The 17393-nt window shown below is 36.9% G+C and overlaps 1 protein-coding gene across 1 annotated transcript in view; it reads right to left on the bottom strand.

Annotated features, from left to right (window-relative positions):
• Window positions 1–2261: 2261 nt before the first annotated feature.
• The window catches only part of LOC306859961 (guanine nucleotide-binding protein subunit alpha-12-like), a 34124-nt gene continuing 18992 nt past the window's right edge, over window positions 2262–17393 (bottom strand). Inside the window, exons 3-4 of the mRNA XM_079401396.1 lie at window positions 6263–6313; window positions 2262–4869 (exon numbers count right to left, since the gene is read on the bottom strand). Coding sequence (XP_079257522.1) covers window positions 4300–4869; window positions 6263–6313 — 621 coding nt within the window. The 3' untranslated portion in view covers window positions 2262–4299. The remainder of the gene's footprint in view (window positions 4870–6262; window positions 6314–17393) is intronic.

Here is a 17393-nt window from a genome sequence, read left to right as displayed (position 1 = left end):
AAATATATTTGTGAATGTAAAGTTACACTTGTATAACCTCCTCAAAAGGTATTAATAATATTAATAATATATATATGTGTGTGTGTATGTAGAACTTTCAGTTCACTCCAGGCTTCACTGTTACATGATCCTTCAGAAATCATACTAATATGCTGATTTATTACTCAAGAAACATTTCTGATTATTATCAATGTCGAAAACAGTAGTGCTGCTTAATATTTTTGTGGAAATTGTGGAACTTTTTCTCCCAAGATTCTTTAATGAATAGAAAGTTCAAAAGAACAGCCTTTATTTGAAATGTCTTTACTTTCACCTTTGATCAGTTTAATCCATCTCTGCTAAATAAAAGTATTATTATTATTATTATTTTATATAAATAAATGATGACCAAATGAAAGGCCAATTATTCACCTGCGAGCAAAAACAATGAACTTGATATTGGACATAATAGTTTTTTATCTTTATAGATCAAAAATGAAAATGAATAGTATAGTAAAGTATAAGAATCGTTGTATTCTTCACATTTATTTTTTTGTTTGTTTGTTTTGTTTCTTTTTCCTCTAGCAATATTTAAGTCCATGTCCGAAAGGAGATTTTCAAAATGGGGTCTTTTAAGTAGACAAATGCTTCTTTACGCGTAACCAGTAGGGGGCGCTCTTGTTGCAAGGAGTTTGAAGTTCATATTACTTTGTCTTCCGATAGTGAGAAATTTCCCAATCATACAAGAGTCAGATGATTTGTTCTGTCTGGACAAACTCTGGCCATCTGCACAATGATTGGTGTCCTTCTAGCTATGTTTTTGAGGCTGCGATTAGATTACTAACAGCAAAGTTCCTGTAGGCACATCTTTTCCAGCTAATGTCAGAGCTGACATTTTCTTTCACTCCTTAATACTGGAAAATTAACTGTTGGATGTGTATTTGAAAGCCAAACACAGGCCTAGCAGGCAGATTAAAATAAAGGGCAGACTGAAATATTGTTAAACAGTCTGGCAATGACTGCTGCCTTTATTTATTACTAAATATCAGCATTCAATTTTGAAGTGCAATGAAAGGCCGCCTGGAGGAAATGTAAGTATGACACAAGTCATGAGTTTTACCTTAAGCAAATAAGCTATGGTCGGCCCAGAAAAGGCACTTTGTGTGCTTAGACATTCTCTTCTTCCTTGAGCAGAGGATTTCTCAAGGGTTGCATGGGGAATATTTGTTTAGATGTGTCTTACCATAATAGGACCCTTTTGTTCATAGTCAAACATTAGCTCCCTCACAGGAAAGAAACTCTTATGACAATAAAGCCTAAAATATCTGGCTACAAAGACGGGTGGCATTTTGAAAAAGATGCATCTAAACTTGAAGTTAAAATGGTATTTACTGAGCACAGGCCCCAGTTGGGGGTAACACTTCCTCTGCCACTTAACTCTTGCATAACCTCTGTTTATTTGTCTTTGTTTGAACTTGCTCCCAAAGCCATTTGCAGGAAATACACAGTGTAGAGACAGTTCGGTTTTCATATATGGGAGAACAGCAGATTTAAACTGTATACACAAATAAGACACCAGAAAGCTGATAGTAATAAGATACAGAAACAACATTAATTCATGTCAAATAATCTACCCTCGAATATACAAAGGTTATTGGCCTAGTTGGGATATGATCCAAAAATTAGTCATATCCTTTCTCATCACAGACAAAATGTAAATAATGAAATGCAGCTTTGGTCATATATGTCAAAGGCTGATTGTCTGATCAAACTGAGGTAAATTCATCTGTAACATTGCCTATGATTGATTTTAAAAAGGTTTTCATTTAGTTTTGTTTGATAAATGATTTTGGGGTTGATGTAAAAGGACATTCCCAGAGATTCATCTTCCTGTTTTTGTTATCAGTAATGTACATCTGTGTTACATTTTTCTGTTATTTAGTGACTGTTTATTGTATTATTTTTTACATCAACTGTGTTGGTCTTTGGCCTTTATGTCAACAATCCTGTGCGTCATCTATATATGAGTATTGGTCACTTACAATTAACTCCGATTCATCGTGTGGATTTCTATTGTACAATCTGCATTATCATGGTGATTTTAAATGGTATATATAATATATTTTATATACAGGCACTATATGCCATCCCATAATTTATTTTACTGTTAATATCTGGCAACCACAGCTGCCTGTAATTTTTTTTTTACTGTAAATTAAACAGCATATTTTTACAGTGCATATTCAGTTGCAATATGCAGTTGTATAAAAACAAGCCCAAAAGTATAACTCAACATTTTATTGTATTTATACAGATCTTATATACAAAACACACATAATGAAGTTAAAATCTGGAATTTCACACTTTTTACAATCACTGGATACATAAAACTTTAGGGAAGCAAAATTTGAAAGTTGAAAAAACTACAGTAAAACACTGAAAGAGTGTTGAAGTAGACATCCTGTTAATAGTGACACTCATGAGATCCTAAAAAGGGACAAAACACCAGAGCAGCTAATGTAATGTAAATACTGTAGTTAAATCACCTTCAGTAGATTGAAATCACAACTGGTAGTTTCTCTGATTGTTATTCTCCAAACATAATTTATATCAAATTAATTACGCACCAAATGCTTATCTTGATTGCGGGTTTTAACAGCCTTCATACTTTGTCTGTGTTTCTTTTCCGCTATTTAACTTTCAAACTCTCCCAATGGATTTATGGTCTTAAAAGAGGAAACAAGGACGAACACAGCCTTAAATTAAAGAATCCAATCGGCTTCTTTATGTGCACAAAGGGAGCCAGAGATCTTCCAGTAAATGCATGTGTTTTGCTCCCACTGGGAAGAGCTGTCAGGGACAAAGGTTTAGGGTGTGTGTCCAATATCTCAAATCAAATCCCTTCCTGCCAACTTTCAGTAAGCCAACACGGCACTGCGGTGATTATGAGGAAGGACAGAATTTAAATACCTTTAGGGCACAAAGAGACATTATTAATGCTGTTTTGCAAGAAATGAGTCACGGTTTCCATTGTAGTCAACAAACAAGAAAGAATGCAAGAAAAGGGATTGATGCTCTTGTTAAAACTTGAAAACTATTTGATAGCTTATCTCAAGCTTTCCCTTAACACAAAACAATGGCAGAAACAAAATTCTGACAAGTGGACACCTGCACTGAAATTGAAACCACTGGTTCTCTGAGGAGACTGTGAGTCAACGACTATTTCTAATGAAAAAATCAGATTTCTGGAAAACGGTTCGAACTGTGCCACCACCCACAACAAATAATTCTTCGCATTGGCAGAAATCACCAGGAAGTCACTTCACACCCCGTCCATGAAGTAGTTCAAAAGAATAAAACACAATATGGACCCAACAAATTGGGGGCTCGTCCGGGATCGCTACTCCAGCTAAAACCAAAAGCCCACAGCTGTTCACAGCTGACATTCATCAAGATCCAGAGAATAAAACTCAGTCCCCGAACAGCATCGGGTTGACTCCCTCTGTAATCTCCTTTTAAAGTCATACACTACACAGGTTACATACATTTCGAGTGGATTAACATCATATGAATACTCATAAAGTACATATGCTATGCAATAATGACATTTAAAGAATACCATTAATGCATTAAGTTAGTGGTGTTAGGCATAACCAGTGATTTGACCCTACTCTATACTTCAAAGCTTGTAGCTTAACGTGAAGAGACACATAAAAGCAGAAGAGACAGTTAACATGTACAAAAGCTGCTATGAACTCTTATGTACAAAAACCCTGCTTAGTTGTTAATGAGAATTATGCATGTCATCTATAAACTCACAAGTATAGATAAAGCAAAATGTGATATAAATGAAATTAACTACTTGTTCAAGCAGGATGTTCAGTGCAGGTTTGCTATTTATTTTTAGGATGTTATTTGGGAGATGATCCAGTGTAAAGTTATTGTGCATTGAGATTATCCTTGAGGAAAGCGGGGGAAATTCTCTATAATGATCAATTATCAGTCTTCATTTTCTTTGCAGTGACAAACTGTAATACCCTCAAAATGTTCTTGGCTTTTCTACCATCCCATGTGTCTTCAAACTTCCTGTTTCACAGGAACACATTAAAATGAGTGAGGACAAAGAGAAATGCATGTCATTCTTATATGCCATGTCTCAATTATAAAGGACTGGATATTGGAGTATATGATTAGCTAATAAATGATGGTTCTCCTGCACAGTTGTCGAGGCAAAATGGGTTAAAATGAAATCCAGAAGGCATTTTTTCCTGCAATAGGATGGGAAACAGACTCAAAACTGATCAAAAATTACTGTAAAAGTCACTGCAACATTATGTCTTTTAGGTTATCCTGAAGAATTGTGTCTTTGACTGCATGAAAGACAAAGCGAATGTTCTCAGTGTCAATGGCAGTGGTGAAGTGGTGGAAAAGTGGCTTGCTGCGGTTGCGACGTTTGCGGTTGAAGCATTGCACAAGATAGGCCTGCACGTCCACCAGTCGGTGAGGGTCTCCTCGGAAGTCGGAAAAGTGTTTGCTAATGTTGACTTTGCGTACCTTCTCCACCAGAAGGTCCATCTTGTTGAGGAAGAGGATTATGGACACATTGGAAAATAGCTTGTTGTTGACTATGGTCTCAAAGATGTTCATGGACTCCACCAGACGGTTGGTGCGGCGGTCTTCCATCAGCACCAGGTCGTACTCGCTGGAGGACACCATGAAGAGGATGGAGGTGATGCCGTCAAAGCATTGAAACCACTTCTGTCTCTGAGAGCGCTGGCCACCTACATCTACCATCTTAAAAGGGATCTTCTTAATGACAAAATCATGCTCCACAATTCCCTTGGTGGCCTTCCTGGCCAATAGGATGTCCTGTCGGCTCGGTACATAATTCTGTAAGAAAAGGTTGAGTAAAATTGAGTCAGTAGCAAATACATTCGGTTTGTCTTTAGATAGCAGGATTGTTTTCAGCAGTTTACTTCTGCAAAATTTATCTGAAATATTCTTATTAGCAATCTTATTATTTGCACAGTTTTTTTATGGTTCACATTCTACTAGGGTCTTCTTCCATTTGTGCAACCTAAAACATACATATTACACTTAAACATTATGATTTTTTATATCTATGTGGTCAAAAGTATAATAAGAGTAGTTGCTAGGCAATCTTTTGCACATACAACCTCTAAATGAAAATTGCCACAAGAGCAGACAAAATGATCTTCGAAGCAGCTTTCATTGGCCCCCCATCCCACCCAAACTAACATGTATTTGTTTTGTCATTGGCCTTGGTTTCCATGCTCACACAAAACACTTCCAGGCCTTTTTTATCACTCATTTGAGACACACTATGTGTTCTTGGCAAGCTTGGCCAATATCAGTCGCAAAGAGACCATTTTACTTTCATTTTCAGTGTCTCCAGTCTTCAGTGCCACCACCTCTGCTGCATGGGAAACACTGTATAAAAACACTATTCTGACTTCACTCCAGATGACTATCTTTATTTTATCTAATCAGTATATCATTATTAAGTGAAAGTGAAGTGACATACGGCCAAGTATGGTGACCCATACTCGTAATTCATGCTCTGCATTTAACCCATCCATAGTGCACACACACAGCAGTGAACACACACACACACCGTGAACACACACCCGGAGCAGTGGGCAGCCATTTATGCTGCGGCGCCCGGGGAGCAGTTGGGGGTTCGGTGCCTTGCTCAAGGGCACCTCAGTCGTGGTATTTAGGGTGGAGAGAGCGCTGGACATTCACTCCCCCCACCTACAATCCCTGCCGGCCCGAGACTCGAACCCACAACCTTTGGATTACGAGTCCGACTCTCTAACCATTAGGCCACGACTTCCCACGATTAGAACAGTGAATGATAATATGTGACCCTGGACCACAAAACCAGTCTTAAGTCACTGGGGTATATTTAAAGCAATAGCAAGATATCAAGATATTTTGTAAATTTCCTACTGTAAATATATAAAAACTTAATTTTTGATCAGTAATATGCATTGCTAAGAACTTCATTTGGACAACTTTAAAGGCAATTTTCTCAGTATTTAGATTTTTTTGCACCCTCAGATTCCAGATTTTCAAATAGTTGTATCTCGGCCAAATATTATCCTATCCCAACAAACCATACATCAATGGAAAGCTTATTTATTCAGCATTCACATCTCAATTTCGAAAAATTGACACTTATGACTGGTTTTGTGGTCCAGGGTCACATATACCGTGAAGATATGGCACCACTAAATAATGATTCGTCATCATGACTCACCAGTTGTCCAATCCGATCCAAGTTGTCCAGGAAATATTTCACTGATTCACTCTGTAAAAAAAAAGTCCACAAAAAAGACAGGCTTTTACGCTGTGTGCAATAATGGACATTTCAGCTTATTCAAATTTATGATTTCATTTAAATGAAGCAGAACAAACTAAACAAACTATGTATGGTAAATACATGCATTTCTGGGGTGAAGTCTGGGGTCCATAAAATAAATTTTTGGAAAGACTTTTATTCAGCAAAGATGCATGAAATTGATCAAAAGTGACAGTAAAAATGTTTTTTACAATATTTTTTAATGTTAAACAAGAGCTCTATTTTAAATAAATGCTGTTCTTCTGAATTTTCCATTCATTCAAAATCCTGACAAAAAGTATCACTATTTACATAGAAAACTGTTATATTGTTATATTGTGTTAATGTTGCACAATGTCTCTGTTTTACTGTATTTTTGACCAAATAAATACAGCCTTGGTCAGCATAAGAGACTTCATTTAAAAACATTACAGACCCCAAACTTGTGTAGCTCTTCTACTAAGGCAGGACAATTAAAGTCTATAGAAATCACATTCTGAGTTCTTATTCTCGCATAGTTATTTATTTGCCAAACTCTTTTTAACATTTTTATTAAAACAAATGGGGCAACACAATCCCAAAAGCTGTTCTAATTCAGGAATGGAAAGTTTAAAAGTAACAGGATGTTCCTATCTTTGTCTGAGAACTATGCGGGACACTAATACCACATAGTGCCCGTCAGCAGAACTCCAGTTAACTATATAAAGGTAGGCTTTTATACATAATGCTCATAATCTCCTGTTACTTAATAAAGTGTTGTGTAGGGAGTTAGATGAAAAATCATTCTTAAGTATTGCTCCCTTGGACCAACATTTGGTTAAGTGCACATTAGCACATTTTACAATCGTGACCGCATTGCATTAAGGTCTGTTTACATTACAGAATGTTGGCTGTAATAAATTAATCCTATAATCTCCAAACATTTCAAATGAACAGGCACATGAATGCCTACAGGCTCTATGTGTTGAACTCAGCTCAGACTTTCACTCCTATAACTACAGGAGATTCAGGTCAGAGGTCGAAGGACAACCCATAAATAAAGCTGACTGATGAGACGTCTGAAGCTCAGGGTGATCGGAGTCAGTACAGCATGTTCATCACACTGGTCTCGTCCAAGAATCAATTATGTCTGCTGCCTTCATAAGCCACAATCTACTGATAACTGCATTTATTGCCCAATATCTGGAGACTTTTCCAAGCAAAAAAAACATGTTCTGTCTTAATAGAATGGACTCCCTAGAATGAAGCAATAGAGAGATGAACTAAACTGCTGTGTTGAGCATTATTTCCTGACAAAGTTGTTTTCACGCAGGCTTTTGGATGGCAGACACTGCGGCCTTGGCGTTTCAGTGAACATTGTCTGGAAAAGCAAATTGGGTCCTCTAGTTTGTGTGTGTCTCACAAAGGCCCCTGTTCCCAACAGGAAACAGCTGTGTGTGAAAACAGGGGATTAGTCGAACAGCGCTAGCCCTCTATAACAGACTGAAGCCCAACACCCCAACCCTACACACAACACACATACACCACACATCATCAGAGCTTAATGTAACGCAGGAAGGAAATCACACAGATATCTGATAGCAGCGCACGCGCAAACACACACACACACACACACACACACACACACACACACACACACACACACACAAACACACACACACTTTTTTAAAATGATTTTCCAAATATTTGTTCATAATTATATATAATTATATCATTATTCAAAACAAATATTTTATATTTTATATATCTGATATATGCCCATATATATGATACATATTTTATATGGGAAACATAAAAATGCAAATATAATTTGCAATATCATTAAATATCTTTTTTTAATTTTTGGAAATATTAAATTGCTATGTAATGTATTAATGTTTTATTTATATGATCAAATTGAAATAAAAAAATGCATAAAGCCCAAAAGTAAAAAAAAAAAAAAGTAAATAAATAAATAAATAAAAATATATAATTTTTGTTAACTGAAATAAACTTTATTAAAATAACTGAAATATTTTGTCATGACTCCAAAACTAATTAAACTAACTAAAATAGAAAGGACCCAGAATGAATTAAATTTTAGTTACACAGTATATTCATTAATCACAAAACGCACCTAGATTTTATACTGTTATATTTCAGTTTACGTTGGTACACATTAGCTGCCCAAAGATACTGCAACTAAAATAAACACTAAATAAAGTGTCAGTGAAAACTAAATACAGTAAATAGTTACAACAAAAACTATAATGGAGTGGAAACTAACAAAACTAAATTAAAAGAACTAAATTCAAAGTTAGTAATCAGTTTCAGTCATTTCACTTCATGGGTGATGTAATGTTATGGACAAAAACATTGAAAGTACCATTATATATAAATGTATAGAAATTTTGGCATAATAAATTCATTCCTATAGAGTACAGACAGAAGCTGAAGTAATCCAGAGTTAAAGCACATTATTGTCAACTGACCCTTATGTGGGCTCTCTGATTGGTCCATGCTCTGCACAAAAGTATATGCTGCAGGTCATTGGCCAATAAAGCTGGAGGTATCCCTCCTCCCTCTGAGCTCAACATGCACATGACGGCCTGCTGAGAGTGTGGGAAAGATCTACGCTGAGGCCTTGCAGGCCAAAGCCACAACTGTAAGCCACAATGTAAGAAAGTGTGCCCATGGGTATTTGTGCAGTGAGTAAGGGGAAGCATGATTGAGCATGGCCATGTACAGAGGCCTTAACCCCTTCCCTTCCCAGCGGTGATCTCAATCGCTACAATTCTGCGCCAGTCCTGTTCAAATAAACAGCAGATCTCCAGAAATTAGATGCAATTAAAAGCATCCCTCATGACCCTTGACCCAAATCTAGACCCTAATCACTTAGAAACTAAAGGAAATGCCTTGAAGGAAAACATTTTCAGGTTAAAAAAAGATCTTGAGAAGCACAAAGCATAAATCTTGCAGTATTCTCAGTTTCGATCAAACAGCATCGGTGTCGTCTTGGGAAAGAGCTCATATGAACGAAGCTGAGTGGAAGGGATGGATGCTTTTCTAAAGTTTCAGCGGGTCCATCAGGGATTCTTTTCACCGCACACTTTGTTATATCTGACAGTAAAACCTTCCTTGGCATAGAGTGGAGATCTTACTGTCCTGTTTAACTGCCAGATCCAGCAGCTGTGCTTTGTTGGTGGATAACTGTTCCACGGTGACTGAGAACAGACATATCACTGAATGTTTTCAGTAAAAGTAAGAAATACAGCTGTATGTTCCTACTTTATTCCAGGAAACATCTTTTGGCTGGCTGAAAGGAATAGTTCACCCAAAAATACTTATTTTCACTACTCATGTCATTCCAAACCTGTTTTCTTTTTAATTGGACACAAAGACCGAATGACAAAATAAACTGACCTTAATATGCTCCAAAAAACTGTAAATTGCAAATGAGATAAGCATTTAAGAAGATTTTTTGCAGGCAGACTTTGGGCCATATTTACTATCAGCTTGCGTCAGCACAAACACTCATTTGGCGTTAAAAAACTACTTTCAGAAATTAGCGCTGAAAAGGTGTGGACAGTTATTTTTGTGACTCACCTTATTGAATATGCATTTGTAGGAGTTTCCCTTTCGATCTGTAAATTTTTGGGAGGAGAATATTTAAATGAATCACGCAATGGGATTTACTAAGATTTGCACTCATCAATTTGCTGGTATTTGCGGCACTATTTAACGCCCAAAAAAGCATGTCTTAAAGCAGGCGGTAATTTACGCTTCTCTTGGTAGATTGCGCAGGTCATTATGGAAATGTTGCATCAGTGTTCTTTAATGTGGACCTTGTCAGTAAATCACCCGCAGAATTTTCCCTCCCATCAGCGCTTTTATGGAATTGTGCTCTAATGCTATTTTGCCCTGTTTAGTAAATCTGGCCCAATGACTTAAGCTTTACTTTGAAACAATACAATAGCGTGAAAGGACTTGCAATATAAAATCTAATCATTTGCTGGAGTTTGAAAATTATTTTCCACTATTTGGAAAAGAGGAACTGAGCCATTTTTCAAAATATCTCCTCCATAAAAGAACAAAAGAGCAGGTAAAAAACAAAGCCAATAATTCTCCTTAAAGTCTCCTCGAAAATATTAAGTCAACAGCAAAAGTTTGAAATTAATTTCTGTTCATTTCAGAGAGAAAATCAACCCTCTTCTGCATTGACGATGTCTGCCCTTGCCTCCGTGAATATCAGATTGTGTAAATAATCCTCACGCAAAATAAACAGAGCTCGATATCCCGGTTCTTGGAGTGGGATTGCCTGTTTGGTTTGGATGCGAGAAGAGAACTCATATTAATCCCCCAAATGGAGCTCCTTCACCTCCAGAACTTCACAGAACTTTGGGCTGCTCCCACACTGTTGATCTAGCTGAAACCGTACACCTCACCTTTTATCTTTGCGGATAGACTCGTATTATGATTTCTGAATTGGAGGAGACCAGTAGAAGGAAAATGGATGAGTGTCAGGGAACTCAGAAAACAATTTGAAGGCTTACATTATGCCAGAGGTATGTTAACAAAAACATGAGCTGTGTTCCTAGAAACAAAAAACTAATGTAGTGAAGAATTGTATACATACCATTTAAAAGTTTGGGGTCAGTAAGAAATTAATACTTTTATTCAGCAAGGACGCAATAAATTTATCAAAAGTGACAGTAAAGACATTTATTATAATGTTACAAAAAAATTCTATTTCAATTACAAATACTGTTCTTTTGAACTTTCTTTTCATCAATAATCTATTTCTACATATTATTCAGCACAACTGTATTCAGCACTGACAATAATAAAACATGACACTGAAGACTGGAGTAATGATGCTGAAAATTCAGCTTTGCCATCAGATTATGCTTACAGCATAAGAAACTTCTTTCAAAAACAATACAAAATCTTACAGACTCCAAACTTTTAAACTGCAGTGTATATTAACCACAATAAAAAATATGATTAATCATGGCTGACAGCGCTATGAATTATATAAAATATGTTATTTTGTTAATATTGTTTTGTTAATGTAATGTTTCAGTTAAGTGCACATTCAGTGGAACAAAACTGATAAATGAGTCTCTCTGGACTATCCAAATGCGTCTGAAGGAGCTCTTTACTCTCCAAAGCCAGGTCTATCTTTATAGTACAGTGACACATAGCTGCTCTCAATACAGAAAACAGCCAAAATGTCAAACACATGAACAGACTGGTTAAGAAATCTGTCCACAGGTCTCTGACATCTCACATTAGTGCCAGTGGAAAGCGACTACTGTTGAAAAATATCCTGACAGAAATGTCACTGAGCATGAAGATTTGTACACTCTGTCAATCGAAATGCATTGCTTGGTATCAGACCAATGATAGCCAGTCAGAAGAACAGAAACCATCTGCTCTGTTGACCCACAAGATAACCAAAACATAGTATAAGCTAGTGCCACAACTAATAACTAGTAATTAAAGTTTCAATTTCTCAATTATTTCTTTGATCCAATAAAAAAGACTGATTTTAGTTCCACCATAATACTGAAAAAGCACTGTTGTCCTCCTAACAATGTGCAAACTATACTGCTACTGTCCTTTAAATGTAATGTAATATTTAAATACAATAATATAAGCATAAATACCACTATATAAGTCAAAGTTGTTCACATAATAAAAATCAAACAAAGCAACAAAAATACAGTTTGTTACTGAAATTTTTTGTGCTTATAAATGTCAGGAATTATTTACTATAAGGCCATTAGTTACCGTTATAAAATATCATTTCTGGCATTACATGTTTTTTATCCTTTTAATTAGATATATTTTAAACAAATTTAATGTCCAATATTTCATGAAAATGACTAAATGAATGCACTGCACTTCTCTACTCTCCTGACTTTGAATTTATAACATTTAGAAAATAGAATAAGTTATGGCCACATAAAGCTAACAATATGCCAATGACCTTCTCTGAAGCATTAATATAAAATTCCATAACGGACAGTTGACATTAATCAATAAAGTAAAAACTAATCAATAAATACATATTTCTATTGCTGAAATGTTGATCAGTTCATTATGGATTTATTTGGATTTTATCAGTTAGTTGTTGCAGCCCTAGCGTCATCATTTCCTTAACTCAGTTTAAGTGTGACCTTAGCGGCGTGACCTCAGCAGCAGACACAGTCTGTCAAGTCCTCTGTAATGTGAGAATGTGTAAAAAGTGTGAGACTAAGAGCCGAGCCGCTGTGTTCACTCCTCCTTCACTACTCTATGGCTCTGCGGGTATTTACTCTTTTCTCTCCTGTGTCTCACCTCAATCAGTTCTGCTTCTATCTTATCCATTCGCCTAATGGCGGCCCCTCAGGGAGACTGGCCCTAGACAGGCCTGGAAACAAACCACTGACGGGTGGAATAAAAACAGAGTAGGAGATTAAAAAAAAAAACAATCAAGAAAAACAGTGTGGGTGTATGACGTTTTCAACAACAGCCAAAGATGCAAGGACACGGCTGTAAAGTCAGTTTTTCCTCTTCCAGTACAGTGCTCCCCTTGGGTCTGTTTTCAATAAGAACAGCCCACTCACCATCTGTTTCACAGGGGCTCAAAACTTAATATCTACTGCTAATCCTCACACTTTTCTCATGGAAATGAAAGCGGTATTGAATTGTGTACTGAGCTTTACTGAACATGCAGATGGAGGAAACTCAATTTGTTCAATGTCTCTGTAAGCCCATCATACCCAGAGAACAATTATGATCTTGGAACCTAAATTTAATACACATTGTATAAAATACACACACACACACACACACACACACATATATATATATATATATATATATATATATATATATATGGATTCTCTATGATTTTTAATGTTTGCTCAAAAATTAAAAACAATAATATTGTTAAATATTATTACACTAATTTTAATATATTGTAAAATGTCATTTATTCCTGTGATGGCAAAGCTGAATTTTCAACATCATTACTCCAGTCTTCAGTTTCACATGATCCTTCAGAAATCATTCTAGTATACTGATTTGCTGCTTAAAAAGCATTTCTTATTATTATCACTGATGAAAACATGTTGTGCTGATTAACATTTTTGTGAAAACCACATTATTATTTTGTTTCTGAGGATTCTTTGATAAATAGAAAGTTCATAAGAAATTAAATAGAAATGTTTTGTTACATTACAAATGTCTTTACTGTCAATTTGAACAATAATGTGTCCTTGCTCAACAAAAGTATATATATTTTTTAAAAACAAACCTTATTGACCCCTAATTTTTGAAAGGTAGTGTATAATATGACTCATTTGTTTCTTATTTTATTTCAAACTCATATGGCTTTCTTTTTTTCTGTGAAACACATGAAAATACATTTTAAAGAATCACACTTTCAATGCCATTACAATGAATGAAGAGCTTTCAGATTGCAATAAAGACTTGAAAGCACTATAAAAAAATATAAAAAAGTGACCCACTTGACTTATGCACTATTTTTCAAATTTTCTGAAGTCATGCAATAGTGTTGTGTGTGAAATCGATTCAAAATTTTAATTGCTATTCACTGATAACATTATAAACTGATTACCATTGTGACCAAATGTGATCTAACCATTTAGACTGATTTTGTGAGCCAATTTAGTTGATTAATTGAAAAGATTTGACTCAAAAACTTTTTTACCACATGAAATCTCAAGTCTCCATTAATTGAAATAATGTACAAGCACAGTTTTGCATGACTAAACAAAAAATATATACAAATATTTGTTATTATCCAGATTTTTTTGGTGCCCAAACAATTTTAGGGAACAAATTAAACATTGCATTGGTGTAATTCCATGGAAAAGCATGATTCTTTAGCCACTGAATAAAAGTAAAGAAAAAACAAAGAAAGAAAAAAAAAGGAAAGCACCTGCATACTCATGCACAAACCTTTCATTTCCATTATAAGGAGTAAAATATAGCCTTGATAAGCCACTTGGGCGTATAATCTCCAGCCTAGGAATGTCAAGGCAATGGAAGTGTTTGTCATGGTCATATCAAACCTCAGCAATGCCTGTAGAGTACTTTGACTAAGTTGTACTATAATGGCCTAGATAGGGCAAACAGACAGATAGGACACTGGAGGAGCAGGCCAAAATGAGCATACATTTATCGCTCCTGACAGTCTGTCTGCAGATAGCACATGACAGACGACAGGGCAGTCAGAGAAATATGGCTGAATGCACTAGTGACAACTCTCAGAGTCAAAAGCCATTCTGCCGTCACTTCCATTCTGCCTCCTAAGAAATGAGGGGTTATAGTAAAGTTAGACATGACGCCCAGAAAAAGCGGAAGAAAGGGGATGTAGGAATGATAGGAATCTAGGAACACTGAGTTGTTTTTTAAGAAGTTGGATTACAGGTCAGGTCCATAAATACAGGTCTATAAATGATCTGCTCTTTGTCAAAAAATGTACAGTTTATGTTTCAGTGTTTCTTATTTTTAAGCCATTTTAGAAAGCAGGGGCTGCTCTAAATGCAATTTCAGAAATGGTAAGAAAATCTAAGCATTTTAAATAATTTAAAACCCTTCAGTCTGTTAAGGAATATCACTGTCACAATGTAGATTATCATGCCAGAGAAAAGAGAATCTAAAAGCATATTAGTGATCAAGACACATCATGGAGAACAATCTGCACAGCTCACTTTCTTCAAGCCTTTATTTCTCAGATGCACATGAATCTAACAAAACATTTCACATTAAAAAAGTAATAAACATCAAATAAATGAATAAATAAATACATTTTCATGACAGTTAAGCACCTCTCATTACATTATCATTACTGCAATATAATATATTATTTAAAATATTAAATATACGGGACCCGTCAGGGCGGCCGCGGCGTACCTGGGGGTACGGACAGACGAGGCGAGAGAAAAGGAGACGGAAGGATGAGGAGTGACAGAGACGAGAGAGGGGAGAGAGGAAAAAAAATTAAAAAATTCGGTCCGGTTCCCGGACACACTGCTGGTTGGTCCTCAACCAGCTGAGAGGCTCTCACTCACGGTGCCATGCGATGGTACTGGACCTCTTTGGTGGACGGCTCGACGCTCCGCCTCCTGTGTCCCCCATTCCCTGCTCCTCCCCAACATGGCGGATGGTGCCAACTCCTCCGCTCCCTCTCGGACGGCAGCCCCCATCCTCGACCCAGGAGCACGGCAGCGAGTCTTCCGTCCCACCTGTTGTTCCATCGCTCCAGCACCACCGTCGCCTCGGGCAGCCAGCGGCCGCCCCCGCTACTCCCTGCTGCCCGATCTCCTCAGCACCGCGATCCCCCTCAGCAGCGAGGGCTCTCTGACAGCGTGTCCCTCCTTCCTCCCGGGTTTCGGCACCAATGTAACAACGTTCGTAGATTTGGGAAGAAGGAGGCGGGAACCGGCAAACATTCAAAGATTTAATAACAAAAATAAACAAACGTAAAAGTACAGCGGCAGCCCCTCACGGACGACTGCCGCCCACAAAACACAAAATAAAATCCAGGCCTGGTCCTCTCTCGTTTTCCACTGTCGTCACTCCTCCTTTTATCCTTCCGGAGCTCCTCCGTGGGACTCGAGACCGGTGAGTGTCGCAGGTGTCGGTCATTATCATTAACTCCACCAGCCTCGCTCCGTTCCCACGGCTCTCGGCCCCACCCCACTCACCACAGTCACAAATACAAAACATATTAAATAAAAAATAGGAGAATTCATTCCCTTTATGCAATAAGTAATAAACAAGTTTTTTCTTTAATTTGAGAGTGAAATGTCATCCACACATTTTAGGTTGCCCTTCTTTAAGTAAAACTGCAATCTGTAAGAAACACCAGTCTGTTTGTCTCAGAAGAACAGAAGCGAGGTGCATCAAAGACTGCCACCAAAAGCACAGTCTGTGTTTATTTGAAAAAGATGGGAAAGATTATCCAAATATAGTGAAATATAAATATCCATTTTTCATCTCATTTCCAGATACCCTAAACAGAGGAAATATTCAAATTGCTTTTAAGCTATTTTTATAGATTAGCTATGTGAAACAATTCAGTGGAAGAACATGAACAATTCTGAAAGCAGCAATAATGTCATGAAGCCATTTAGCAAAGCTATTTATCTAATGTCTACATCTGCCTCATTACATGCTGTTTCTTGCTCTTTGTAAATAAAAAAAAACTGAGGAATTAATTAAATGTTTTCTGGAAGTGATCTCGGCAAGCATCTCGGCCAAAACTCACAAAACATCTGGTCAGTATGCTTTCATCAATCATGCCACTACCGATTAACTGCAGTAATTAACCGTAACTCTCTCTGAACCATGAATGACATTGTGTCTGGGTTTCCTCCATTTATTCACTTCTCATACATTTCAAACCAGGCTCTAGCTATGAATGTCCCAGTCCAGTGTCTATATCCCAGCTGTCTGAATAAGTCTGACTCTGTTCTGGGGTGGAGCGTGTTGCCCGTTGACCGGGAGTCAACTGAGCAACAATAGGGCATTATTTACCCTGGCCGCAGTCAAAGGAGTGGCGGGACTCAGCGAGAAAAGTTCTCCCACAGCTCAGCACTCCTCTTTGCCCACATACTGCACACACTCTTAGGCGGATTTACTTTAATTACAGAGTGTGTAAAAACCAGGCAGCTATTGACTAAGCATGCTTCGCTCCAGCGGCCACAAACGCTCAGCAGTAATCGCAGCCACATCCGCTGGAGAAAGAAGCCAGATTAATTTAATAAGAAGAGTGGATTGACAAAAGCGGAAACTCTAGGGAGGTGCCGATACAAATTAAGAAGTCGCAAAACAAAAATGGAAGATAACTAATGAGATGTATATGCAACATTCATGATCCAAAGGAATTTAAAATCATTTATCATTTATTCAGCCGTAACGTTTTTCCAAATAGATTTTGAAATAAATGATGCCAAGGGTATGCAAGGGACCCCCTTACTAAATTATAACACTAACTTTTTATAATGTGAGAAAAATTATTAAAATATAATCTGGAAAGCATTTACTTCATAAA

Source organism: Barbus barbus (genome assembly GCF_936440315.1).
Source record: "Barbus barbus genome assembly, chromosome: 3".
Classification (NCBI taxonomy): domain Eukaryota; kingdom Metazoa; phylum Chordata; class Actinopteri; order Cypriniformes; family Cyprinidae; genus Barbus; species Barbus barbus.
Note: the sequence above shows the minus strand (reverse complement) of the source record. Positions and strands in the feature narration are given on the sequence as shown.